Source organism: Botrytis cinerea, chromosome 2 (assembly GCF_000143535.2).
Source record: "Botrytis cinerea B05.10 chromosome 2, complete sequence".
NCBI lineage: Eukaryota > Fungi > Ascomycota > Leotiomycetes > Helotiales > Sclerotiniaceae > Botrytis > Botrytis cinerea.
The window spans coordinates 1191936-1216256 of record NC_037311.1 but is presented as its reverse complement, the minus strand read 5'-3'; the positions used below and the strand labels follow the sequence as shown (position 1 = coordinate 1216256).

Genomic DNA, 24321 nt, shown 5'->3' with positions numbered 1-24321 from the left:
GTTGCTGATACATTGTTCCCATAAGTCTAAACACACTTCACATACAAGCTTCATGAAATTCAAGTATGGCATCTCTTAATAGTGGCTCAGTGAGATCACTATATCCAAAAGGGCCAAGCTTCACTTTGGAAAACTTCTCAAGTAAAGACTTCATAGTGAGAGATTTTGTGGAAGAACTGTCCGAAAGTGCGATTCCGATAAACAGGCGCTCTGGTCCAGCTCAACCTGCATTTGATGCCAAACCATTCATAAGGACATTTGAAAGTATTTATGCTCACTTTCTCAATGATCAATACTCCCGAATGCTGATGAGAATCCAGGTGCCCTGCAACAGCTTGCGACACTTTCAGATGAGCTAGAGGAGAAGGAAACTGACCTCCTGACATCTGTTCGGCGGGCCGAGATACAGCATGATCAAACATTAGACACTTTAGGGCGCAAGCTGGATGAGTCAATTGATTCCTTTGAATCGCTCGATATAACACTAAATAACCCTAATGGCACGAATGGCGCAACTACAGATCGATATGGGCGACCGGAGGCAGGGGGAAATATTGCGGTCCAAATCGGAGAAAGACTCGAGGACTTAGACAAGCAGAGACGGCGTGCGATGGATGCCAACTTCTTAATACAATGCTGGATAGAAGTCAGCGAGAATGGGTCACTCATATCTTTGGAGGATATGATTAGACGGCAAGGTGGAGGGGAAAACAAAGTCAGATCTGCTGTTATCGCCAGGCAGCTAATGCGCATGAGCCAGAGATTAGATCCGGCATCTTGGGCTAATGGCTCGAAAAAAGCCAATGGAATTACAAACGGCATTGTCGGATACAAAGGCCATAATACTAGGGAAATTATAGAGAAATTCTCGGAAACTTTAGAAAAGGATCTTTTGAAACAGTTTGACAACAGTTATCGGCGCCAGAACTTTGATGATATGCTCGAGTGCGCAAAGGTCTTGCACGATTTCAACGGTGGATCTAGTGTTATTGGTACATTTGTCAATCAGCATCAATTCTTCATCGACCGAAGTCAACTTATTGCAGAGGAAGTCACAACCGACAATGAAACGTGGGAAATGTTGGCCGATCCCGACTCTGAGCCCCCAGGAGTTGAACCTAGCTTGCAATCTCTCATTGATGAGATCAGAGCTGTCATGCAAGAGGAATCTTTCATTATCAAGCGAGCATTTCCATTCTATGAAGTTGTTCTCATCAAATTTATTCAGCGCATTTTCCAGCAATCTATACAGCAGCGTCTAGAGATGGTGCTTGAAAAGGCCGACACTATTTCTTCTTTAGCCTTCCTTAGGTCGTTGCATGCCTCAAGAACTTATATCAATAGCTTAATCGAAGACCTTAAAGCACATGGTCTTACAGAGCACCCCGAACCTTGCACAGCTCAAACTGCACAAAGTCTAGATCAGCAATTAGACGAACTATTCGTTCCATATCTGGTTGGCAATTCATATATTGATCGAGAGAGGAAGAGTCTAGAGGAGCTCTTCTCTTCATTGCTCTTTAAGTTTACTATCTACCATTCGCGGCGAAAGAAGGTTCCAACAGGTTTCATGGCTTCTTTAGCCCAGCAGGGAAGTCAGCTGTTATCCTCGGCAAAGGATGCATACATCGATCGTCTCGACTCGTCTGAACTCACCCCCACTCAAAAGGCTATGATGTTACGTGTTGCTGGCCTTCGAGACCTTGATAACAATAAGAATGAGATTGAAGTCACAGATGAAGATGGTGTGATAAGTGTCGCGAATGCCAAACGTATGCTCAAATGGCTTGCGGAAGGTGTGCGACGAGCGTTGGAGATGGGAAGTGGAAGCGACACACCTAAAGATGTCTCGGCTCTTCTAAACCTCCTACTTAGCAGCATGGGTGAGGTGTATATCGAGACAGCACTTGAGGCTGCTGCCGATCAAGCTGCCGCTCAAGAGAACATCAAAACTGAGCCTGATTTGGCGTATCTTCCCTCAGTGCGACCAGCAGTCATAATTACAAATGTGATGTCGCGGTTCATTAATACGGTACTCATACGCCTTGCAGAAACAAACACCACTGTTCGACGTGGAATGGAATCACAGACCAAAGCAAGTGTGGAGAGAATCGAAAAGAAGGCTAACGACATCATGCGCAGTACCATTACTGTGGTACTGAACTGGATTACAAGGCTGTTGGCAGGCCAGAAAAAAACGGACTTTCGACCGAAGGATAGCGATCTCGGTTCAATTGAGACCTTACAAACTGCGACCTGTCTTGCTATCTGTAACTTTCTCCAGCGTGTGGCTAAGAATGCCGCACAAGCTGTTGATGGGCAGAATCTCGAGGTGTTTAGCTGTGAGCTCGCGATCAGCATTCGAGACATGCTGTTTGAACACTTTAAAAAGTTCCAAGTGAATGCTACTGGTGGTTTGATGGTTACGAAAGATATGTCAAGTTATGTATCCGCGCTGAAAGACTGGCCATTAACAAAGGATATCACGAGCGAAGTGGAAATCCTTGGTGACATTGGCAACTTGTTCATCGTTGGAGCAGAAGCTCTTAAAGAAAAATCGAGAGCCGTGCTTGCAAGTGGGGCCAGCAAGAAGTTGCAGAAAGCAGACTTCAAAGCTTTTGTATTGAAGAGAGACGATTCGGGAAGCGTAGGAGTTCAAAGTGTGCTTGCAGGATTATGATACCAAACTCGAAACGGATGTCAATTGGAAAAGTAGGCGTTCGGGTGTAATCGGGAAAATATGGATGAACAAGAGTCATCTTATATGAGAGGACCTTCTTCGCCGTTCACCATTATCTATAAAGTTGTACAATATTACAAGATAAATATGTTTGCCGTACGTGATTTGCTCAAATATAGAGTTGAGAGGTTCTTCGTGATCATACGAGATCCGTAAAAGGATCCTTCTACGTGACCTTTCTTGGCCCATTACATTTATCAAATCCCGCCATATAACGCCGTTGCAATGCCCAAACTCCATTGTAATCCTTTAATATCGTACAGGCGGTCTTCGCCATTGACTCATGGCAAATTGAACCCAAAGCCAGCCATACAACTCTTGTATTTTTCCACCATACTTGCGCAAGCTACTTGCGGATCCTTGGCCGTGCTGAATAGCATACATTCGTCTCGAGCAGCTTTCTCATCTTTACATACACAGCATGGCTTTTCCAGAAACTACTTAGCTAATGTTCCAAATTGTCAATCATGGAAAGAAAATGGGTCCGTACCTTGGGCTTTGCAGAAACTTCGCCAGTCGGTTTAAGATCTACGCCCATGTTTGCGCTGGTGGCCGATGTAGCTAGTTTCAAGATCAATGACTTGCTCACTCCAAATGGGGCAAGGAACTTTGAAGTAGAGAAAGAGACATACGCATGTTGATTGCAGATGCTGACATGTTCATATGTCGAATATCGTCTTTTAGAAGGCTTTGTAAATAGTACATGTACACTTGGTTGTAATTTTGCCTCTCAATTTGTTGTGGTTCGTGGAGCGTTTGTATATGGATTTATATATTTGGATTTGTATTTGTAAGAAAGCTCCAAAATTCCATCTCTCACATCACATCACGACATTATCCCGGGTCGAGCGGCCGTCTGCGGCCGATATGTCGGTGAAAAGTCTAACCGATCCGTGAATCGACCAAATCGAGATTAGCCTTTCTTAACCCTGAGCATTTGAAGGCCTGCAGCTGCAACCCCCACCACCTAAAAACATTGCCGCATCCATCAATTTCAACAATCTGCAACTAGATCTCTTACTTGCAAATTTTTGTTTTTTTCCTATCTCTTTCGAAACTTGTTATACCTGTGCAGCGTTAAGACTCAAGATGACTACCGCAACAAAAATCTTCTCGCTGGAAGGAAAGGGATTGAAATTGGATTCCGCCGCCGATGTCGAGCCGCATATTAAGACACTGAGGGAGATGAAAGATGTGGAGGAAGTGAGATTTTTGGGAAACACCTTGGGCGTTGAGGCTTGTAGGGTGATCGGAGAGGTTTTGGGAGAGAAGACAAATCTGAAGGTACGTCGGGTCTTCCATCATCAATTTCCGTCTTAATCCCCCAAAGCGGCAGTTTAGATGCCTAGAACGAGTGGACAAATATAGTTGCTGACCTCTATATCAAGATTGCAAACCTGGCGGATATATTTACTGGACGATTGCTTAACGAAATTCCACAAGCTCTTTCATCTCTCCTTACTGCCCTGCTCAAGCTCCCAAATTTGCATACGGTCAATTTGAATGACAATGCCTTTGGACTCAATACTCAAGCTCCACTCGTCGCATTCCTTTCTTCGCACACTCCACTTCAACATCTCATCCTCAATAATAATGGACTGGGACCTCATGCCGGTGTTTTGATTGCAGATGCACTTAGCGCATTACACGCAAAGAAAGTCGAGGCACGTGCGGCAGGAAAACAAGTTCCAGATTTGGAAACTGTCATTTGCGGACGCAACAGATTGGAGAATGGAAGTATGACTGCTTGGGCAAAAGCATATAGCTTGCATACCGGTGTAAAGGAAGTCAAGATGGTACAGAATGGCATTCGACAAGAGGGAATTAGTCACTTGTTGAGTGAAGGTTTGAGATATGCGAAGGGCATTGAGATTCTCGACCTACAAGACAACACTTTTACAATTACGGGCTCAAAGGCTTTGGCTAGGGTCGTAGGAGGATGGGCCAATATCCAGGAGTTGGGTGTTGGAGATTCCTTGTTGGGTGGAAAGGGAAGTGTCATTTTTGCAGAGGCTTTGAAGAAGGGCAGAAACACCAAGTTGGAGATTTTGAGGTTACAGTTCAACGATATCGGAGTAAAGGGTCTAACAGTCTTCACCGCCGCTGCGAAGGAGGCTCTACCAAAATTGAAGAAGATTGAGTTGAATGGGAACAAATTCGACGAGGATCATGACTGCATTGTGGAATTGAAGGAGTTATTAGAGGAAAGAAAGGAGAAGTTGGCGGGTGAGATAATCATTGAGGATGATTGGGGTCTTGACGATTTGGAGGATTTGGAAGGAGAGAGTGATGAAGAGAGTGATGAGGATGAAGAAGAGGAAGAACAAGAGGAGCAAAGAGAACAATTAATCCACGATGCAGAGGAAGCTCAAGAAGGAGAACCTGTTGCACAAAGAGAGGACAAGGATGTCGATGACCTCGCAAAGGTTCTTGGCAAAAACCTCCAAGTCTGAAACTGGTATTACGATTATGAATCATGGATTTTGGACGATTTTGGCAGAAATAGATATTCAGGGTTGGTGTGGCCAAGAAATGGTTTGGTTAGATGGGTAGAACACGTTGAGGCAAAGGAAGGGGAGAATTCTGGCGGAGCTCTTTGTGCATACCCCCACTCATGTTACTGAAGTAGAACCTTCGGTTTTCTGTTTCATGCACATATGCATAGCATGGTATAATTGCTTCTTTCTTGATGAAAGTTGGCGTTGCAAGCATTCCCGTAGATAGATACTTTTAGACAGGTAAAGAATTGAACATTTCTTTGCCATCCAAATAAATATCTTTCGTTGTTAATTCAATTGTCTTGTCATCCGGGTATTGTAGTGTTACAAGAAGCTCATATCTCGATAAGCCTTCAATACCTCAAAGATCATCGAGGCTTTTTCACATCATCTTCAATTCGCCCGTATGTAGGCATGTATGTCATGTCTGCTATCGAATTCCGAACTCGGTAACCAATCAAATTGAATACATCTAATTCGTTACCGAATTGACTTTTTCCAATACAGTCATCATTTTTCAAGCCTCCATCTAGATCTTTTGATTATATATCAAAATTCCATAAAAACCTCCAGGGTCTGATTACTCATTTCATGTGGAAGGAGAACCATTTGAAGACTTTATGCGATATAACGTGGTTTATCAGTGAGTGGGTCATATCAGTGAATGGGTCATTTGAAAATACATCAAAATTAGGCCTTTTTCAATATTCTTATTTTAATAACTAATCATTATTTTGAAAAAAGAAAAGAACTTTCAATGATAATAAGAGATTAGCTTCTTATAAATCTAATTTTTCTATAAATATTTTTATTATATTCTAAAAAAAAGTAGAAATTGTCACGATTTTCTGTCAGGGTTCTGTAGTAGGGAATATGTCGGATAGATTCTCAATAAGGGATAAGGGCCTCAGGCAGTTAAGTGTGTTCCAATTTGGTCAAAACTAATCATATGCCCTGGCCAAACCCGGGCATATGCTGGGCTCTATATAGTTGCCTATTTACACTAATTCCTCTTTACTAATTAATTCAATGATACTTCGATTTCTTTATATTGCATTATTGATATTTAACTTTTCAAGTTAAATCGTAGCTCTTTTGAATAAGAGTTCTATGCTTACTTAAGCTGTAGATCCTTGGCCCTCGTCCCGGGCTGGTCCGGGCTCACCCCGGCTTAGTAAGTGTGTCCCCGTGACATAAATAAAGAAAGTGCACGGTTACGCACAGACGAATTTTGTATATAAAATGAGATGACCCATTCACTGATAAACTACGTTATAATACAGATTCCATATTTATGTGATGATTAAATCGCTAGGCAGAGCCAATAAATTCTAAGTTTTAGGAGGTACCTCGGCCTTTACTCGCAAAGTGGGAGACTTGACTACTTTTTTTTCCTTTGTTGATATATTTATGACTCCAAATTCTGAACTTGTCAATCTCTTTTCTTTCCTATCTTACTTTTTCATCTTGTTTCACTTCAATTGAAGAGATGGATCCTTCTGGTGCAGGAACATGTGCGCAGATTGCTAGGCAAGATGCTAATCGAAAGCTTGATGATATAAATGCGATGCCCGTTTCTCATGAATCAGGTGGCACGAAGACTTTTGATCCAGTGGATGTAGAGACATCGAAGCACAAAAAGGGATGGAGGAAGATTGTCAGGAATTTCACTCCCTCGTATGTTATTTTCTTCCATGGCATCGGTATCAAAGGAAAAACTCTCAGAGCCAGGACCTTTGCCACCTTCTTCTTCTTTCTTCTCACATTCTAACATACCTCTAGATGGTTCTCTGCAACAATGGGCACGGGAATCGTATCTATCCTGCTTCATAACCTTCCTTATAATGGTGCTTGGCTAAAATATATCTCTGTCATCATCTTTGTATTCAACATTTTTCTTTTCTGTACATTTCTTGCTATTTCGCTAGCGAGATATATATTGTATCCGCAAATATGGACGGCCATGATACGGCATCCCGCGCAATCATTATTTCTGGGAACGTTCCCGATGGGACTAGCGACGATTATTAATATGATTGTTTTTGTGTGTGTGCCGGCTTGGGGAGGATGGGTAGTGTATTTGGTGAGTTTTACTTACCTTTTACGATCGTGAGGGACTGGGGCAACATGAATGAGAACTAACTTTGTCTGTGAAGGCTTGGACTTTGTGGTGGATAGATGCCATTATTTCTGTAGCTACTTGCTTCTATCTTCCTTTCGTAATGTATGTTTCCCCTTTCATTCTAATTCTCTGAATTATTTGACTAATCGCTCTTGTAGCATGTCTCTCCATAAAGTTGAACTTTCAACTATGACAGCCGCCTGGCTTCTCCCAATTGTTGCCCCTATCGTTGCAGCTGCTTCAGGGGGCATTGTCGCTTCCGTCCGTAAGTCCAATTTTTATCTTCTCAACTACACAGTTCTTGATATTTCGATCCGTCTGTTTAGATTTTGAAATCTCCTGAATTTTCTTCTAAATTTGGATTGCAAAAGTTCCCCCAAAATCCATCGCCTAACAAATGAACAAACAAAAACTTACACCTCCCAGTCCCCAATCCTCAACACGCCCTCTATACCGTCTTAGTCTCCTACATCCTCTTCGGAACCGGCTTTCCCCTCGCAATGACAATCCTCGTAATCTACTTCCAACGTCTCACCGTCTACAAGATCCCTCCTCGAGAAGTAATCGTTTCGGTCTTTCTGCCCCTCGGTCCCCTCGGCCAAGGCGGTTTCGCACTCATGCAACTAGGAAAAGTTTCCTTGACCCTTTTCCCCCAAACCAACACTCTCCCCGCTATCCCAGCCCCCGGTCCCGGTCCCATCTTCTATACTCTCGGATTTCTCTTCGCTCTCATAATGTGGGGCTTTGGTCTCCTATGGTTATTCTTCGCGCTGGCGAGTATTTCCCGATCGCGATTTCCGTTTAATGTGGGGTGGTGGGGATTTACGTTCCCGCTGGGGGTTTTCGCAACATCGACTGTGATGATTGGAGCAGAGCTTCCGTCGAGATTTTTCAGAGTGCTAGGAACGGTTTTTAGTGTTCTGGTGACGGCGCTGTGGGTAATGGTTGCGGTGGGAACGGTCAAGAGGGCGTTTTGGGGAGGGTTGATTTTCGCGCCTTGTTTGAAGGATGTGGAGGGGGCAGAGAGGGAGGCGAGATTACATTTTGAGGGAAGTGGGAAGGGGGGGAAGAAGTCGGGTAAGGAGAGTGGAGATGAGAATGCGAATGGGGTTACACAAAGGAGAACAGGGAATGCAAGTGCAGTTTAGGGTTAGCGAGCATTTGGCTTTTTGCATACCTTTTTTAGGGGGTTTTTCTCTCAACCTTTTTTTTTTTCGCATTAGATTGGTTGGTTGGGATGAAGCTCGCGCTTTTTGTATGGATATTTTATAGATGAATTTTATTTCTAGAGAGCCAAATCAATGATAATATATGAGATATCAACAACTAAATATACACATACCCACTCTCCATACCCATTTTCCGGACCACGAAATCAAAATCAACATAAGTAACAAACGGATTCGATCTGACAAATTGAACTCGAGTATACGGAAGATGCGACGTGAGTAATGTCTATATACTTTGTAATATCAAGATATCTACGTATCTATCTCTGCGTGGGTATTGATTGAATCTCGAATGAATACCAAATACCGAATACGTGTAAAGAGAAAGAATTAAAAATACTCTGAATTGAGCAGTGGGATTGTACATCTCTATCCATTCTACCTATCGATCCATCCATCCATCCATCCACGTATCAAATCCCATCTACCAACCATCCAGAACCGGAGATAGAAATTCCTTTTCTCACTATTCATCACACGCACACACATATATATATACAGAAGCCCACACTGCACATCATGTTTTTGAGACTTGAATTGATTTATATATAACATAACATACCATACCATACCATACCATACCATACCATACCATACCATACATTACCATACCATACATTACCAAATTCCAAAAAGCAAAGAGGCAAGCAGACTCCAAAGAGACAAGAGACAAGAGACAAGAGACAAGAGACAAGAGACAAGAGACAAGAGACAAGAGACAAGAGACAAGAGACAAGAGACAAGAGACAAGAGACAAGAGACAAGAGAAGAGACAAGAGACAAGAGACAAGAGACAAGAGACAAGAGACAAGAGACAAGAGACAAGAGACAAGAGACATATAAGGACCCCCCCCCCCCAAAAAAAAACAGAATACAAGAATTGAAAAAAAAAGAGAGAAACCCCAGGATATTCTACATATCCTCTTCCAACCCACCATATTATATCACATCCTACTTCCCAATACCACCCATCCCTTTACTCACCTATTCGCCAATTCATCCACTAACTAACTAATTATACTACATCTATCTCTTTCTCTTACTTATATATATCTATCTCTTTATATCTTTATATCTATAAACGACTAAATAGATATACATACCTACAAAAACATATAATTTCTGCACCTCTTTACATCATTATCTCATCTCATCTCATCTCATCCCATCTCATCTTATTTCAAATACGATATAATATATATATATATGTATATGATAACTATATAATAACCGTGCTAACTAATCCCAATATACATACACATATACATCTCCTATATTCAAAACACAGTCTATCTATCTATCTATCTATCCATCCATCCATCTACTCACCTACTCAATAGCACATTGATTCCCACTCGAGTAATTTATATCACAAATCTCTACTTTCCATTTCCATATCCATATCCTCACATCCCTCTCCCTCCCCAACAAAAATTCGACAAGTAGAGAACCCATCCATCGAAAAATCAGAAAAGTAGCAAACACCTGAACCCCCCCTGAAATCTATCAAATATCCAGATTACAATTAAATCTTTCCTGAAAACACACAAAACATACAAATGATACCCAATAGCACACTACACTACACTATATCAATCTCCCGCCCAAACACACACACACACACACACACAAACAATAAAACTGCACAAAACCAAACAAGGAGGATTCACACAAGCAGCACAATCACAGTAACAAGAAATCCTATTATCCATGAAATATAGACTAGCTGACAAGATCCTCAGAATCCTACACTGAAGATAATAAATCAAATATACATCTCTAATTTCTATTCACGCATCCCTCTGCTTACCGTCTACGTCATTTCCCTAAATGTTTCCTCTTATTTGTTCTATTCCATTCCATCTCTATCTTCCCAAACTCGTATGTGTCCACACTCACCGAGATAACAAAACACATCCATTTCCCATTTATAGATTAATAGTGTAGTCAGAAGACATGGCTACACTCGAACGATTCGTGGTATTTTGGACTTATTAATGTCCTTCTGGTATTCCACTGCTGGAACGCGAAATCGTATGTTTCTGGGTATGGTTGAGAGGAACTGGACTGCGAGTAGTTGTTTTGCTGCTTCTGAGATTCGGGTACTCGTGGCTATAGCAGAGAGAAGATTGACATGGGGTGGGAAGTAGATATTTCAAAATGAAAAGAACAATGAAGGGTGAAAAAGAGCTGGAGTAAAAAAAAGGGGATAGAGAATGAAGAGATAAATGAAAAATGAAGAGCAAAGACAAGAGAGAAATGAAACGGGGGGGATTGAGACGAACAGAAGTGAAGGGCAAGATGAGAATACACTGCGTTCAAATCACAATCGACCGAACAAGCCGAAGGAAAGTGAACAGTTGACTACGACGGATCACCTAACCACCTGGTGAAGTTTCTCGGTATCATATCGTCGATGTAACTATCAGAACATCGCTTGGAGATTAATCATCTATTCTGGCATGGCTGATAAACAACCTCGTGTATGTATTGCCACTAAATTTCCGAGCCAAGTTCAATATTCGGAAATAATCAAATATTTTCCGTATCCAATAACACGTTAATCGGAGGAATTCAGCATGCCATTCAAGAAAGTCAAGGAATCTATTCGTGCATATCATTCGGGTGAACTTGCAAATGTAAAGAAGTCTGAAACAAATTTCGAACATCATCAAAGTCCTTTGGTGTACGTTACTTTCGGACACGTACCGAGTGATTGTGGTTGACCCAATATCATTGATTAGATATTGTCTCGCTTCGAGACTTGTCTAACATTGATAGGACCAACTGCTGTGATCTAGATTTAATGTCCGTGGCGTTGAAGAAATCACAAACACGTGTAATTTAACTTCTACTCCAATCGGAGCAACTTTGACAACTTTGGCAGCGCACTGTTGTACAAATCGATCTCCATAATGAATTAGAAGCAGTAATCTGAAGCCACTCCCAGGTCAACTTCGATCGACAAAGGGGTGACGTTAGGATGATGCGGGTTACTAGTCTCGACTATCAAGAGGCCAGGTTAAACCGGTAAAAGTACCAAGAGAACTCAAGATTGTTTGCAGCATTCATGTACCAAGCAATAAGAGATGTGGACAGAGTGGTCTGGGCCCTCCACAATCGTGAAGATGTGACATCAACTCCTATTCTTTATCAAACTTTCGGACAGTATGAAAAGCACAGATAAATTAGGGATTAAGCGCCAGGTACCCGGAACGAACCCAATAGCTTCTGTATGATTCATGAGACCTAACCACAGCGCGTATTGCGATATCAGATATGTCTTGTCTTAGCCGCCGAATAGAAAGGGAAACAGAGCCATATTGAATGATGATTGGCTCTCGGCGGAACCGAAGCCATTGGAAATTGATCTGCACTAGTCTTTTTATGAAACTAGGTGATATTGCAAGTGAGAAATGGATAGTACGTTTCCAGATAGTACATAATTCTGCGAACGAGTGGTGGTGAACTTGCATCTACTGGACGCTTGAACGATGACACGACATTATGCGGTGATGAGGGGAGACTACCGGCAGAGGCGTGGAGACCGCAGGGAAGACATTGCATGGAAGCGCTAGAAGATTAATAAGGGAAATAAAAAAATATGTGCACTCCCGTAGGCCGTACCGTTAGGTACTGTGCGAGAGGAGTGGGATTGGCATTGGGACTTTCCCCCGAGGATACCTCACCTGAACAACAACGGAACGTTGTATTCTCCATATCACCAAAAATTCAATAATATTACGAAATCGTACACACGCAAGGAGGTGGGCATGAACAGAACAGAAATAATCGGATCTCCTAACCATCGGGATTCGGAAATGATATTCAATGAAGAATGCGGAGTGTAGTAGCATAGCATTGTAGTAGTCATGTAAAGTAGTGTGCGATCCAAATTGGTAGATGATGTGTTATCGAACTTTCAATAAGAGGGACCGTGAAGATGTTTGGTTCAAGATGGGCAAGTTGGGTAAGCGAAGCAGCGGACGCTGATATCCAGGATGATGCTAATCTGATTGATGTAACATTAATCTATGTGGATTATGGATATCATTTCCTTCAACCGAAATTTCAACATTTCTTCGTCTCAACCAGGACGGGATGCGTGTAAGATGTCAAATAGGCTAAAGGTTGAAGCATGACAATGTCACACACAATATGCCATTGACAGCGGGGAACTTACTGATATGAGGATATATGGGGAGGGGGGGAGGGGGGATAAGGAATGCTAATAAGGACCCCATACCTATAGCAATGGGAGATGGGAGATAGCTGTTGATGAGAACTCAATGGGGGATGTTGATGCGGGACAGTGGCCGGCGTTCCCGTTTGCTCGTGATGTTTACCAACGGGAAGGTATTAGTTGCGTAAGAGCGAGAAGAGCGAGAAGAGCGAGAAAAGCGAGAAAAGCGAGAAAAGCGAGGCGACACCAGGCAAGATGTGAGGCAAGAGGCAAGAGGCAAGACGAGAGGAAAAGAGAAAAAGAGGAAAGAGCGTATGGGCAAGGATACGAGACCAACAGAACGGTCACAACTTCCGAAAGAAGAAGGAGTCACAACCTTTCGGCCTTATAGTGGCTTCACACGTGCAGATAGAAAAAAAAAATAACCAGGAAGAATGATTGGGGAAGAGGGTTTAAAATGTCGAAAGCGAAAAAGAAAAGGAGAAAGGGCTTGAAAGGGCTCAAAGAGGAGGAAGATTAATAATTAATACGCTTCTCCACCAGTAAGAAAATAGTATGCAGCCGGATTTCTTGATTGATTGATATTTTTAAATTGGTCTGGACTTTTTGATAGACGAAAACACAGTATCATGTACGAGTGTGTGGTTTGTGTGATATGTATGGCATGATTTTGGTCGATGGATACCTTTGTCTTGCCCGCATCGGATTGTGCAGCAACTGGAGTAGTCGACCTTCCCTCTCTTCACGAGATGCATTATCATGGATAGATAGAGAGATGGATGGATACATACATACATACATACATACTACATACATACATACACACACACACACATACACACATACATGAGGTACCTAGGTACTTGCGTCGCATTGCGATGTGAAACTATTGAATCTGTTGACATGAAGAGAGAGAGACCATAGATCATCGATGCCAGCACTGCATAATCTTTCCCTCCACGTTGACGATGATACCATCTCTTTCTTACCAAGGTACGGACCAAGCTACCACACTTCTCGTTCCTTGATACCCAACGCTTCCAACCCTCCCAACCCTTTCAACCCTCCCACGGGGATTTCACCCGTTTTGACCTTCAAGGCTCACGGACGGTTATCTACACTCCGGACCACCGAATGTCCACACCGACCGAAGATTGCAGCAGGATCCGACCCATTTCCATTTTTTTGGGTGCTGGCCCCTCATGCCATGCTTCATTCAATATTGCAAGGCTTCAATGACTGACAGACAGATACGCACGCACGCACGCACGCACGCTCACACATTACACACATATACCACACGCATCCTTTCTCTCGTAATACGTACCGTACCGCACCGCACCGCACCACCGTACATACCATACTCCACCTACACCGACTTTTCTTGATCCTGATTCGTCATCATACGGGATCATGGAACAAGCAGGGAGGAGAGGAAGGGTGTCGTCGATTGAATGGAGACTGGAAAGTAAGATTGAGAAGAGCACGAGATTATTGGCAATGTCCCATGCGAGTTGGAATTGAAGGTCGAATGAATGTGCTGTGCCTGGCCCAAGGTACCTGATGTCGTGGGTGGATGGAGTTGTGATTACTATCGTCGTATCAGGTCATGCCATGGCCGTGTCGCTGAGCAGCAGTCAACGGTTGACGGTTGACGGTTGACGGTTGACGGTTGACCAGCCATCTCTTTTGTTGATGTAGAAAGCATTTCCAATTAGATGCAAATAGAGTTTTGATTAAAGCACCTAGAGAGAGACGGACGTTTACAGCCGCAGCAGACATCCATACATACCTACGTGCTCTGTACAGACACACACAGGCACATGCGGGTCAGCTCGAAAGATGGCGATAATGTCACGAGTCAAGAATGAAGATCATTTATTCCCGTTTTCCCCCTCTCTCCGGCTCTCCACCACTGAGTCTATCGTTTATCTCACCCCCACCAAGTACACATGCTACCTTTTATTTCTCTTCTCACATCAAGTCAACTCAACAGCCATGAGAGCTTTCTGCCGTCCGTCCTTTGCACCGTCGGTGGTGGTAATAATAATAATGGCAATGGCAATGGGGGCAATGTCAATCATCATAAATAATAAGTGTGAATAAAAGTACGGGATACGAATGGCTGTACCCAATCTAACCCCCAAAAGAACCAACTACTCCCAACCACCACCCACCAACCATTTTATTGCTTTTGATTCCCTCTTTTCCATGCACCAATGGGAGCTAGGGAGTTAACGGCTCGTTCCTTTGCCCTTTGCCTTTACCCATTTATTATCCATTTACCATCCATCGCCCTTCATAATACGAACCCATGGTGGAATGGCTGCGTCGATGTTTTTCAAGCTGGGAGGCTATCACTATCACTCCAAGTGACCCCGAAAAGATTGCATCAATGGAAGCCATTCTCCACAGCTGTCTGTGCAGTGTGGTCTACGATGTATGCCTGTTGCATCTCGACAGTCCCAGGCCGGTCTGCAGGTTGCCGGCCCTGTTGGAGAATCACCTCCAAGGCCAAAGGAAAAGAAAAGCGAAGAAAAGAAAAGAAAATGCAGCAGAGAGATGTTCTGGCCGAGGAAGCATGGCAATGACGGACCTTGGGATCTCAGACCTTGGCCCTTGGATGCACCTTGGACTTGGACCTTGACCTTAGACATTAGACATTAGACATTAGACCGCAGACCGTAGACCAGAGACCAGAGACCAGAGACCAGAGACCATGCCCTCATGCCATGCCTCACACCTTATTAGACCTTGCAGCCTCGATGTTGGCGTGCAAAATATTACCTCAGACGATAATCACAACAAGCCAAATAAATCAAAATAATAAAATCAAATAACTTATTAAAGTAAAACTCAAGAAAAAAAGAAAATGCTGGAATGTCAACCGCACCATGCCCGATCCGCTCTAGCTTCCTTTTCTCGCGCCATCCACTAAGTTGCTCATATCTCGAGGTCCCCAATCAAAACCTTTCATCTCCCCCTTCCTTCATCATCAACAACGAATCAAACAATTTCAACGCAAAACCACTCTCCAAAACGACCCATTTTCATTTTCATCGCTGTTACCCCAAGAACACCAAAGTGCGCAAGATACCAATCAGACGTATTCGAGTATTTTCGAGTCCCTTTTTCACGACAGCGAATCATTTCGCTGCAATCCCCTTCAATTTCTGGCGATTTTGCACAATTGGATCTTCCATCCATACAGATTGTCGCATCGCATCGCAATTGTACACAAAAATCCCAAAATAACCTTAGCCATCGACACAACATAAAGGTTATTAAAGAAAGAAGCACAAGCTTTTGGCGAGTTTCCTTTGCGTCAATCCAATCCAATCCAATCCAATTACGCTCGTGCTTTTCTCTCCCGTTGTTCTTCACTCGGTTTATTGACGTGAATTGGTATTGGCATTGGTATTGGTATTCGAATATCACTTTCTACCTGTCTATCTGATGTGTATGTGCCGATAGACGCGCTCGATTCCCAAGGGAAAACAAAGAAAGACTCCAATAACGTGTCAGATACTACTACTACTACTACCACTACCACCACTACCTTGTATCAAACATCGTGGGATTTTTTTAAAGAGGGGTGGTGACAAGCCAAAGCAGAACACTGCCAATCATTCATCGTCTTCCTCCACCAGCAATATCATCGCCATAGCCCTATCAACAGCTCCAGAGACCGCAACGCCAAAACAATTGGCCATAGCCCCGATCCCGTGATTCATTCTACCTGCGGGAAGGATTAAACAGAGCTTGCCATTGAATTGATCTGAATTGATTCCACGTCGCGTATTGGAAGGTGAGTTTCTTCTCTAGTCAAACAATTTGATACTTCAAATTTCACATCCACCGTCTAAAAGTTGTTTACCCTCGGCTTTTGCTCTTGATTTGTACTCATTGTCGCGGCGGCGTGTCACACTAGCATCAAAGCTATGGGTACACAATAGAAGCTAAAGCTAAAGAGTACTTGATCATTCGAAGCAAAGCAAAGGAAAGTAGGCCAAAAGCAAAGCAAAGTGGGAAACTGCTTATACTATATATATACAAGAAACTTCTAGGATAACTAACTAACATTTACTTTGTCAACTTCCTTTAGCCAGTCAACTTGAAGAGTCACACAACACTCACACACACACACATTCGCACACACACACACACACATACACACACCACACGCATTAGATCGATCTATACCAGGATTCTGATTTCAAATTCACGTATCAATCCACCTCACTACTGTACTTGCTTGGTTTATGGAACCGACCCGACCCGAACTTTGGTACAGCAATACGATTCACTTCCGAGCAAAGTTGAGGTTACCTGCCGAACACTCGACCATCCAACCCAGTTTAGCTCATCCCAGCCCCCCCCCTTCCCATTCAAACTCATTAACCTTACCAATCATTGAGTCAATATCATAAGGTACAGTACCCCTCAAAAACATTACAGCCGCACTGCTCTACTCCACGTCAAAGCTCTCTTATCGCAACTTGCAAGGAAGAAAAGCTCTTCTTTGCATTTATTTATACATAATACGTACAACTTACCTACTTACACATACACTTATTAGGTACATCAAGGGTCCAACGCGCAACACAAACCACCAGTTTGTTACTTGATTTGAATTTTTCAATTCAAAGTACGTCACGTCGCCTAAATTAGAATAATATTCCCAATTATTATTCCATTATTACCGGTAAAGCTAAAGAAAGCTCATACACAAGGTAAGCGTAGCTCTTGCATGACCTCCACATGCATTGCCAGCGCATCACTGGTCAAAGGCAAAAAAATCATTACATCGGGTCCCAAACCCTTCCCCTCTCTATTATTCCAATCATTCCATCTCATTCCGAAGCTTGATTCAATTTCGACCATTCATCATAACTAATTTGTTTGGTTGGATAGTCCTACATTGCCAAAAGTCAATATTTACTGGAGAAAGCTTCCTTCCTCTACGAGTGGCTCGCGAGATAGCTAGATACCACAAAAGGTTGTTCAACGTCCATCTTGAATAACTTCAACCCGATATTCTCACGTGGGGTGACCAACTTTCGAGCCTAATACGCCGCACGCCTCACTCGAGCGCCTTTCGTTTACATCAGCTTGCATATGCTGTGCTGCGGTCAATTGCGGTGTACACCTACCATATTGCTTGCCAGCACATCCACGCATACCAAGTCGACGGTTGACGACCAGGCTTAGGCACTAGCTCAGTGACAGCCACCTGGAACCTTTGCGACAGCATTGCCAACGCGTTAATCCGAGTCATCGAATTTTCGGATTTTCATCATAATACTCAACTCCAATTCATAACGTACTCGGCGAACTCGATAGCACTTCTTTCGTCGCTTTCTACACCTATCAAGAACTATACCTTATTGCCTCAACGCGCCCCAAGCTTCACGCAACCGCGACCTAGACAGTCGAGATCTCCACTTCTTTACCAAAAATCTCTTACGGGATCAAATCTGTACAAATGATGGAGTACGCGCATTATTCACAACCGCCGCAAGGCCAGCATAATCATACGCAGGCGCATATTCAAGGTGGATATCCAAATTCTGGTCAGCACCCAAATTCTGGAGCTCCAATTACTTCACCATCTCAACAACAACCAGTCCATTCGCAACATGCCGTTCAACAATCTCCAATTCTTTCTTCGCAATCGCAGCAAGGAGGTCCCAATGCGGGACATATGCAGCAACACACACTGGGATATCAACCAGCATACGTACCGCAGATGAACTTGCAATATGGAAACAATCCCATGAATACCCAGGCGGCAGCGATGGCAGCAACCAATGCTGCAGTTGGTGGTAACTACCCTTACAGTATGCCGGACTCAAGCTTGCCGCAAACATCGCCAAGAGTTGGTGCCGGTATAAATGTGAAGAAGGAAAGAGTACCGCGGTCACCGACACAGGCTGCCATTAACAACCAAGTTGCTCAAAATCGACGTATGAGTGTACAACATGTTGGCAGTCCCGCTGTACCCAATGCGCAACCTCTCATGAACCATCGGGCATCAATTTCAGGACCTCCTATGCCGGCACCTCCACCACACCCTCAATCTCCCGAACTCGTTTCCGGAGCAGTTGAAGAGTCACCTTTATATGTCAATGCAAAACAATTTCATCGCATTTTGAAGAGACGTGTTGCGAGGCAAAGATTAGAGGAGGCACTTCGATTGACTTCAAAGGGCAGAAAGCCATATTTACACGAGAGCAGACATAATCATGCAATGAGAAGACCCAGAGGTCCTGGAGGTCGATTCTTAACAGCAGATGAAGTTGCAGAAATTGAGAGAACAAAGGGCGATGGTGGAGATGAAAATGACAAACCATTAGAAACGCCGGCTAAGAGTGTCTCTAGTGTGAGTGCCAGTTCGGGAACTAAGCGAAAGGCCGACTCCGACAATCATACTCCTACTAAGAAACCTAAATTGGTCGCTGCAGCTAGAAGCAGTGCTGAGGAAGATGATGAGGATGAAGATGATGCAGAAGATGATGGATGAACATGAGATTTAAATGTCTTTTATAACATTCATCATTTCATCCACAGCTCCAATTGTTTATTTATGATATCACGACAGCGATTGTTTCTTGACCTGCTACTGTGTTCGTAACACTTCATTACTTCATTTTAGCGATTCTAAGGGTCTGGTTTTTTTTTGTTTTTTGTTTTACGTATGGGTCATTTCCTGCTTTTCTTTTTGGATATGAACAGGTTTTTCATGTCACAATGTGAGGATGTGCCGGCTGGCAGGAGTTTTCTCACAGATTTTCAGTTCGGATCTCTCGGGTGGCTTTTACATTTGGTGGGATGGAAGGAATGGAAGGGATTCATTGGGAGGAAAGGGATATCATATGAGGGAGTGGTAGGATGGACACAAGACGAAAGTATGAGACAATTGAGACGAGGGAAAGAATTCAGATAAAAATATGAGGCAATTAGGGGAAGGACTGCATATGGACGGTTTCTCTTGAGAGAGTGTGGCTACACGGGACATTCGCTTCTCTTTACATTTTTCTTTTTGATTCCCAATTTTATGAACGTACAGTACAGTGGAGCTTCCCTTTTAAACTTCAACCTTGCGAGAGACCAAAAAACCAGCGAAATGTTACTTGTTTTTTACCAATTTCTACCAATGTTATTTTTTCTTGTAATTTCTGACAATGGGCGCTTTTTGATATGTTACTTACTTATGGTTTGGTGTTGGTGTTGATGTTGATAGGGAAGCTATGTGAAGGTATCTTCCCTTGTTCTTTGCAGGATGTTTATATTGAATTTGAATTTGATTGATGGCTAGGCTATACAGCGTATATATTTGCATTTCGCCCATTATGTGTTGTGTTGTGTGACATTGCGGTTGCTAGATTTTCTCAAAGTTTTAGGCTCCTGATGAGGGGTGAGATAGTTTAATATTACACTTTTTTTTGGTGATTGTTATGAGCTTTCTTTTTGTTTCTGGGTTTCTGAGACTTGATGGTGATGGTGAGTGTTGTGAGAGTTGAAATAGAGATAGTATAAATAGGTAGTTGTGGAAAGAGAAAAGAGAAAAGAGAAAAGAGAAAGGAAATTGGGATGGAGGTGAACGTGGAGAGAGGAATTATGTATGTGAGGAGATGGGAGTGAGAAACGCTAGTTGCGAGATGTGGAGAGATGGGTGGGGAAATCATAGGGGAATGGTATGGAGAAGAGGGAGGGAGGAGGAGGAGGAGGAGGAGGAGGGAGGAGAATTGTGGTGGATTGGTGATTGGAATGAGATGAGATAAAATGGTATGGGATGGGATGGAGGGTGAGAGGTAGAGGCAGAGGGCTTGCTCTTTTGGATCTTTTGGATCTTTTGGATCTTTTGGATCTAGGATCTGAGATATGAGTAGGAGTAGGAGTAGGATTAGGAGTAAAAGCAGGAGCAATATCTCCCCGGATCTCTTCATTACGCGTCGATGTGAGCAAGTGAGTAAGAGATGAGATGAGATGAGATGGAATAATACAATACAATACAATACAATACAATACAATACACAAAAGAGATACCAACGACTGTAGTTAATTACTCAATTTTATTTTAAATATATAGTCTGAGTGAGATAGTTTACGAATGAAGAAAGGAGTGATGATGATTTTTTATCTTGGATTTTACTTTTTTTGATTTTGATTTTGATTTTTATTTTTATTTTTATTTTTATTTTATTATATGTAGATAGATATAGATATAGATGTGGATGTGCATGTATTTCAGTTACTCACGCCTACACTCTCAACAATTTTTGACCGTTCAAATTTCAAAGTTGAATAAAAGCTAGAAAATAATAAGAAATGCAAATAAGTCATCATATCTTATCTGATCGATTATCAAAATCCTATAGATTTTATCATCTGCGATTGTAGCCGAGTTCGAATACCACTGCGCTGCATGGGCATTTGTTGATTCATTTATTCATTCATTCATTCATCGATCCATTCATTTCTTTTTTCCTTCCAGCTTGGGAAAACTTCCTCTGTCTTCTCTCCTCTGTTTTCCCCTCCCCGTCCCACCCCAAAAAGAACCAAAAACCCCCAATAAATATATTCAATCACAAACAGCTAATGTGATCGATCATTCATCTACACCACCCCCAATTCCCATCCCCATCCCCATAACAATACCATGCAAGTCTCTCAATTCAGCTATCTCACCCTCTCAGGTCCATTCCGCCCCGTTCATTCCATAATCCAGCAATATATTAACATAAAAATATGAATGAAGCCTCAAGCCTCATATCGCATTCCATGACTAATCCCGTCAAGGATAAAAGCCAGAGTTATCTCACTCTCCCTACGATGACGGAATTTACAACATCGCCGAATGGGTCCATGCGGACGCAGATATCGAGATGTTGGGTGACTGCTGGGGTTGTGACGTCGAAATCCTATATATTTTTAAAAGGTGATTAGCTTGTTGAAGACAATCTTCTTTCTTCTGGATTGAGATCGTGTGTCTTATATCCCATGTTCCATAATCCATGATACCAAATGGAATATACAAATCCTCAAGTGAGGAAAAGAGAAGAAGAAAATGACATACACAATAAAGCACACTTCTAAGCCCCCACGCCCCCCTCATAACTAGCAAACTCCCCTTCCTCATCTTCCGCACCACATTTTGTAAAATCTTTTCTTTATCCTCCTGAGTGCCTCCCACCAAAGCCGCAAACCACACGATATCATAACTCGAGAGATCGAGATCGTTAGATCCAGCCAATGACGTAATAAATTTCATTCCGGTGGATGGAAGTCCACCGAGTGATTTGCACAGGGCTTGAGCTTGGGTATTGGCAAGGGGATTACTGTCGATATTGGTGATGGTGGTAGCATGGTGTGAGGTAAGGGAAATGGATGAAGTGGGTGTGATGTTGTATGTCATGTGGTTTGATGAGAGTGCAGATAAGATGCAGAGACTAGTGAGCGGCATTGGACCCGAGCCGATAAATGCAATGTTGGTGGATGGGGAGAGGGTAAAGCCCGTTGAGGAAATAGCAGCGAGTTCGAAACGCGTTAGGTGCTCGTAGTTTTTGTCGTAGGGGAAGGTGGAGAGGATGCGATGGGCTGGTTGCTGTTAGTTGTGGGGGAGGAGGTTACGAGACACATGAGACTTGCCGTCATCATAGGTTTCAGTTCCACAGATGGCTTTTGCCCAGTGGGACTCCATACATGCTTCAGCGGTCGAACAGATGTCTCGGAGCGTAGGTAAAATGCTGGAAATTCGTGGGTCATTAAGTACCTACATATCTATTAGTCGAAAGCTGCCATTCAAACCTTAGTGACAGAACTAACTAGTTTTGAAATCAGGTCAGGAACAACGGTGATACACGTTCCCACAAGTTCCGAAAACAAAACATTGGTTACAGGAGAAGGGCTGAGATCGGTAAGTTGGGATAGCTGTGTATAAAGAGAGAGAATTTTCAGGATGTAGAATTCGGCTTGTGGATTTGGGACGCCGTTGGTGACTTCCGTTGTTTCAAGAACGGGACTGAAGGAGGTACTGCTGCATTTTGAGGATGGGGGTGTCTTGTTTTCCCGATAGATTGAGCGGATGGGGGATAGTAGAGAGCAGATGGAAAATTTGTTCATGATCGATTTTTCGGAATTTCTTGAAAACAATTACTTGTGCGTAAGATCTGGAGCTGCAAGATAGTTGCGAATTAGAATGTGGCAACTTAACAGTTATTAAGGTGCCAAGTATAATAGAAGGGGTATTAGAGAGTTAGAGCCGATGAGGAGAGCTCTTGGAGGTACGGGGTGACCATCAGCTTCAATATTATTCGTCGACTAGTAGAATTGTATCTGATAGGAAGCAATCGAATGTAGAGCCATGTGTCGGATATTCACATGTCTGCGTATGAAAGTATTGAAGTGTTATTCATTTAATGTACTATATGTGGGAAAGAATCTGAATCGAAAGTGGTGATTAGGAGATATTGCAAGATTACATTACCATGAATTTCTTTGCGTAGTTTATCTTGGACAATGTTCTTACAAAGTACTTGATTTTGAATCATGAGATTAAAAGAACGCAGAAATGATTTGAACTCGTAGATCCATAGAATTTTTGCTTGTACTTTTAAGTAGCCATCAAGGTGTTTCCGGGCTCCATTTACATGTTTAACCGGGTAAGGCGACGAATCTAAAGCGTTGGATTGTTAAGATTATGGTAGTAAACCCACTTGATGTGCTGCTAGGTAATTGGGAAGATGTGTGAATCGATTGAATTGGAAGACTTTTAATGTGAATGTGATCTTTCCATTTGCAGCTTTATGTGGAGTGAATAAACAACGAGGGGGCATGATCGCCCAAGCCATGCCAGAAGCTGATGGATTTTCCATGTAGCAAAGTTTGCACAATACCCTTGTATTGTTTCATTTATGAGGAAGGTATGATAGGTTCCAGAACTTGGAAAATGTTCGTTGTAATAAGGGCAGGCGCTCCCATGAAAAGGAATTTCGAAACTCAAGGCAGCATCCTAATTATCGAGATACCCAAGCGGAAAGAGTGTCAACATCCAATGTCTTAAACACTCGTTGGATCTCTGTGCAAGTAACAAGAGACGCAAGTACACAGTGAACAATGCGTTTCTAGCACTGGTGGACGGTTGATGACATGGTCACTTGACCCTGAAAAGGACGTTTGAAATTCCACGACCAAGAGCAACATTGAATGAGGGGCGATGAGAAGAAGTTGATGATCGTCACGTCCGTTATCCTTCCCATACGATGTGCACATCTGGGTCATAGTTTCGTAGTTGCTTTACCTTGCTCCAAGATACTTCGTCGTCAATGTGATTTTTCATCTCTGCCATCGTCTCACCTGATTTGTGCACTAGCATGGATCTCTTCGAGTTAGCCCGAGGAAGTTATTAGGAACTTGTTGCCTCTAGTCCTGGTCGCCATTTCCCAATAAATTATCGACATAATTCATGTCGACGGAACATATTGATCAGTACAACTGGCGCGAGTACTCTTCTTCAAATTGAAAATCTTCACATCAAGCGATCTACT

The 24321-nt window shown here is 42.8% G+C and overlaps 6 protein-coding genes across 10 annotated transcripts; 4 read left to right on the top strand and 2 right to left on the bottom strand.

Annotated features, from left to right (window-relative positions):
• Bcsec10 lies at window positions 1-2867 on the top strand. Its single transcript, XM_024691245.1, has 2 exons — window positions 1-264; window positions 321-2867. Exons 1-2 carry the CDS (start codon window positions 66-68, stop codon window positions 2678-2680), a joined length of 2559 nt encoding a protein of 852 aa, XP_024547015.1. The 5' UTR covers window positions 1-65; the 3' UTR covers window positions 2681-2867.
• A 54-nt stretch (window positions 2868-2921) lies between these two features.
• Bccox17 lies at window positions 2922-3543 on the bottom strand. Of its 2 annotated transcripts, XM_001547594.2 has the most exons (3): window positions 3373-3543; window positions 3231-3301; window positions 2922-3165 (listed from the first exon to the last, which is right to left on the bottom strand). In XM_001547594.2, exons 1-3 carry the CDS (start codon window positions 3443-3445, stop codon window positions 3022-3024), a joined length of 288 nt encoding a protein of 95 aa, XP_001547644.1. In that variant the 5' UTR covers window positions 3446-3543; the 3' UTR covers window positions 2922-3021. The 2 variants fall into 2 exon arrangements, with proteins under 2 accessions (XP_001547644.1, XP_024547014.1); XM_024691244.1 differs by having other exon boundaries at window positions 3231-3543.
• Window positions 3544-3693: 150 nt separating this feature from the next.
• On the top strand, window positions 3694-5546 carry Bcrna1. Its single transcript, XM_001547595.2, has 2 exons — window positions 3694-4024; window positions 4129-5546. The coding sequence occupies exons 1-2, from the start codon at window positions 3830-3832 to the stop codon at window positions 5191-5193; spliced, it is 1260 nt and encodes a 419-aa protein (XP_001547645.1). The 5' UTR covers window positions 3694-3829; the 3' UTR covers window positions 5194-5546.
• Window positions 5547-6520: 974 nt separating this feature from the next.
• Window positions 6521-8712, top strand: BCIN_02g03330 (hypothetical protein). Its single transcript, XM_024691243.1, has 5 exons — window positions 6521-6915; window positions 7021-7321; window positions 7395-7462; window positions 7519-7625; window positions 7787-8712. The coding sequence occupies exons 1-5, from the start codon at window positions 6728-6730 to the stop codon at window positions 8506-8508; spliced, it is 1386 nt and encodes a 461-aa protein (XP_024547013.1). The 5' UTR covers window positions 6521-6727; the 3' UTR covers window positions 8509-8712.
• Window positions 8713-15766: 7054 nt separating this feature from the next.
• Window positions 15767-20472, top strand: Bchap2. The gene is made up of 4 exons (XM_024691242.1): window positions 15767-16580; window positions 16878-17203; window positions 17352-17505; window positions 17687-20472. The coding sequence occupies exon 4, from the start codon at window positions 18258-18260 to the stop codon at window positions 19293-19295; it is 1038 nt and encodes a 345-aa protein (XP_024547012.1). The 5' UTR covers window positions 15767-16580; window positions 16878-17203; window positions 17352-17505; window positions 17687-18257; the 3' UTR covers window positions 19296-20472.
• Window positions 20473-21055: 583 nt separating this feature from the next.
• On the bottom strand, window positions 21056-23366 carry BCIN_02g03310 (hypothetical protein). Of its 4 annotated transcripts, none has more exons than XM_024691241.1 (5): window positions 23257-23366; window positions 22601-22950; window positions 22424-22547; window positions 21852-22372; window positions 21056-21696 (listed from the first exon to the last, which is right to left on the bottom strand). In XM_024691241.1, exons 2-5 carry the CDS (start codon window positions 22895-22897, stop codon window positions 21589-21591), a joined length of 1050 nt encoding a protein of 349 aa, XP_024547011.1. In that variant the 5' UTR covers window positions 22898-22950; window positions 23257-23366; the 3' UTR covers window positions 21056-21588. The 4 variants fall into 4 exon arrangements, with proteins under 4 accessions (XP_024547011.1, XP_024547009.1, XP_024547010.1 ...); XM_024691239.1 differs by having other exon boundaries at window positions 23262-23366; XM_024691240.1 differs by having other exon boundaries at window positions 23304-23366.
• Window positions 23367-24321: the final 955 nt, after the last annotated feature.

Bases quoted from the DNA above. Each gene is read 5' to 3' on its own strand.
- Bcsec10 (XM_024691245.1), top strand. From the start codon at position 66: ATGGCATCTCTTAATAGTGGCTCAGTGAGATCACTATATCCAAAAGGG. The intron at 265-320 runs GTATTTATGCTC...ATGAGAATCCAG, and splicing joins ATTCATAAGGACATTTGAAA to GTGCCCTGCAACAGCTTGCG.
- BCIN_02g03310 (XM_024691238.1), bottom strand. From the start codon at position 22,897: ATGAACAAATTTTCCATCTGCTCTCTACTATCCCCCATCCGCTCAATC. The intron at 22,548-22,600 runs GTTAGTTCTGTC...ATAGATATGTAG, and splicing joins CTGACCTGATTTCAAAACTA to GTACTTAATGACCCACGAAT. The intron at 21,697-21,851 runs GTATGTCATTTT...AAAAATATATAG, and splicing joins TTAGAAGTGTGCTTTATTGT to GATTTCGACGTCACAACCCC.
- Bcrna1 (XM_001547595.2), top strand. From the start codon at position 3,830: ATGACTACCGCAACAAAAATCTTCTCGCTGGAAGGAAAGGGATTGAAA. The intron at 4,025-4,128 runs GTACGTCGGGTC...CTCTATATCAAG, and splicing joins GAGAGAAGACAAATCTGAAG to ATTGCAAACCTGGCGGATAT.
- Bccox17 (XM_001547594.2), bottom strand. From the start codon at position 3,445: ATGTACTATTTACAAAGCCTTCTAAAAGACGATATTCGACATATGAAC. The intron at 3,302-3,372 runs GTATGTCTCTTT...TCTTGAAACTAG, and splicing joins AGCATCTGCAATCAACATGC to CTACATCGGCCACCAGCGCA. The intron at 3,166-3,230 runs GTACGGACCCAT...TTTCTGGAAAAG, and splicing joins AAGTTTCTGCAAAGCCCAAG to CCATGCTGTGTATGTAAAGA.
- BCIN_02g03330 (XM_024691243.1), top strand. From the start codon at position 6,728: ATGGATCCTTCTGGTGCAGGAACATGTGCGCAGATTGCTAGGCAAGAT. The intron at 7,322-7,394 runs GTGAGTTTTACT...TTGTCTGTGAAG, and splicing joins GAGGATGGGTAGTGTATTTG to GCTTGGACTTTGTGGTGGAT. The intron at 7,626-7,786 runs GTAAGTCCAATT...TACACCTCCCAG, and splicing joins GGGCATTGTCGCTTCCGTCC to TCCCCAATCCTCAACACGCC.
- Bchap2 (XM_024691242.1), top strand. From the start codon at position 18,258: ATGATGGAGTACGCGCATTATTCACAACCGCCGCAAGGCCAGCATAAT.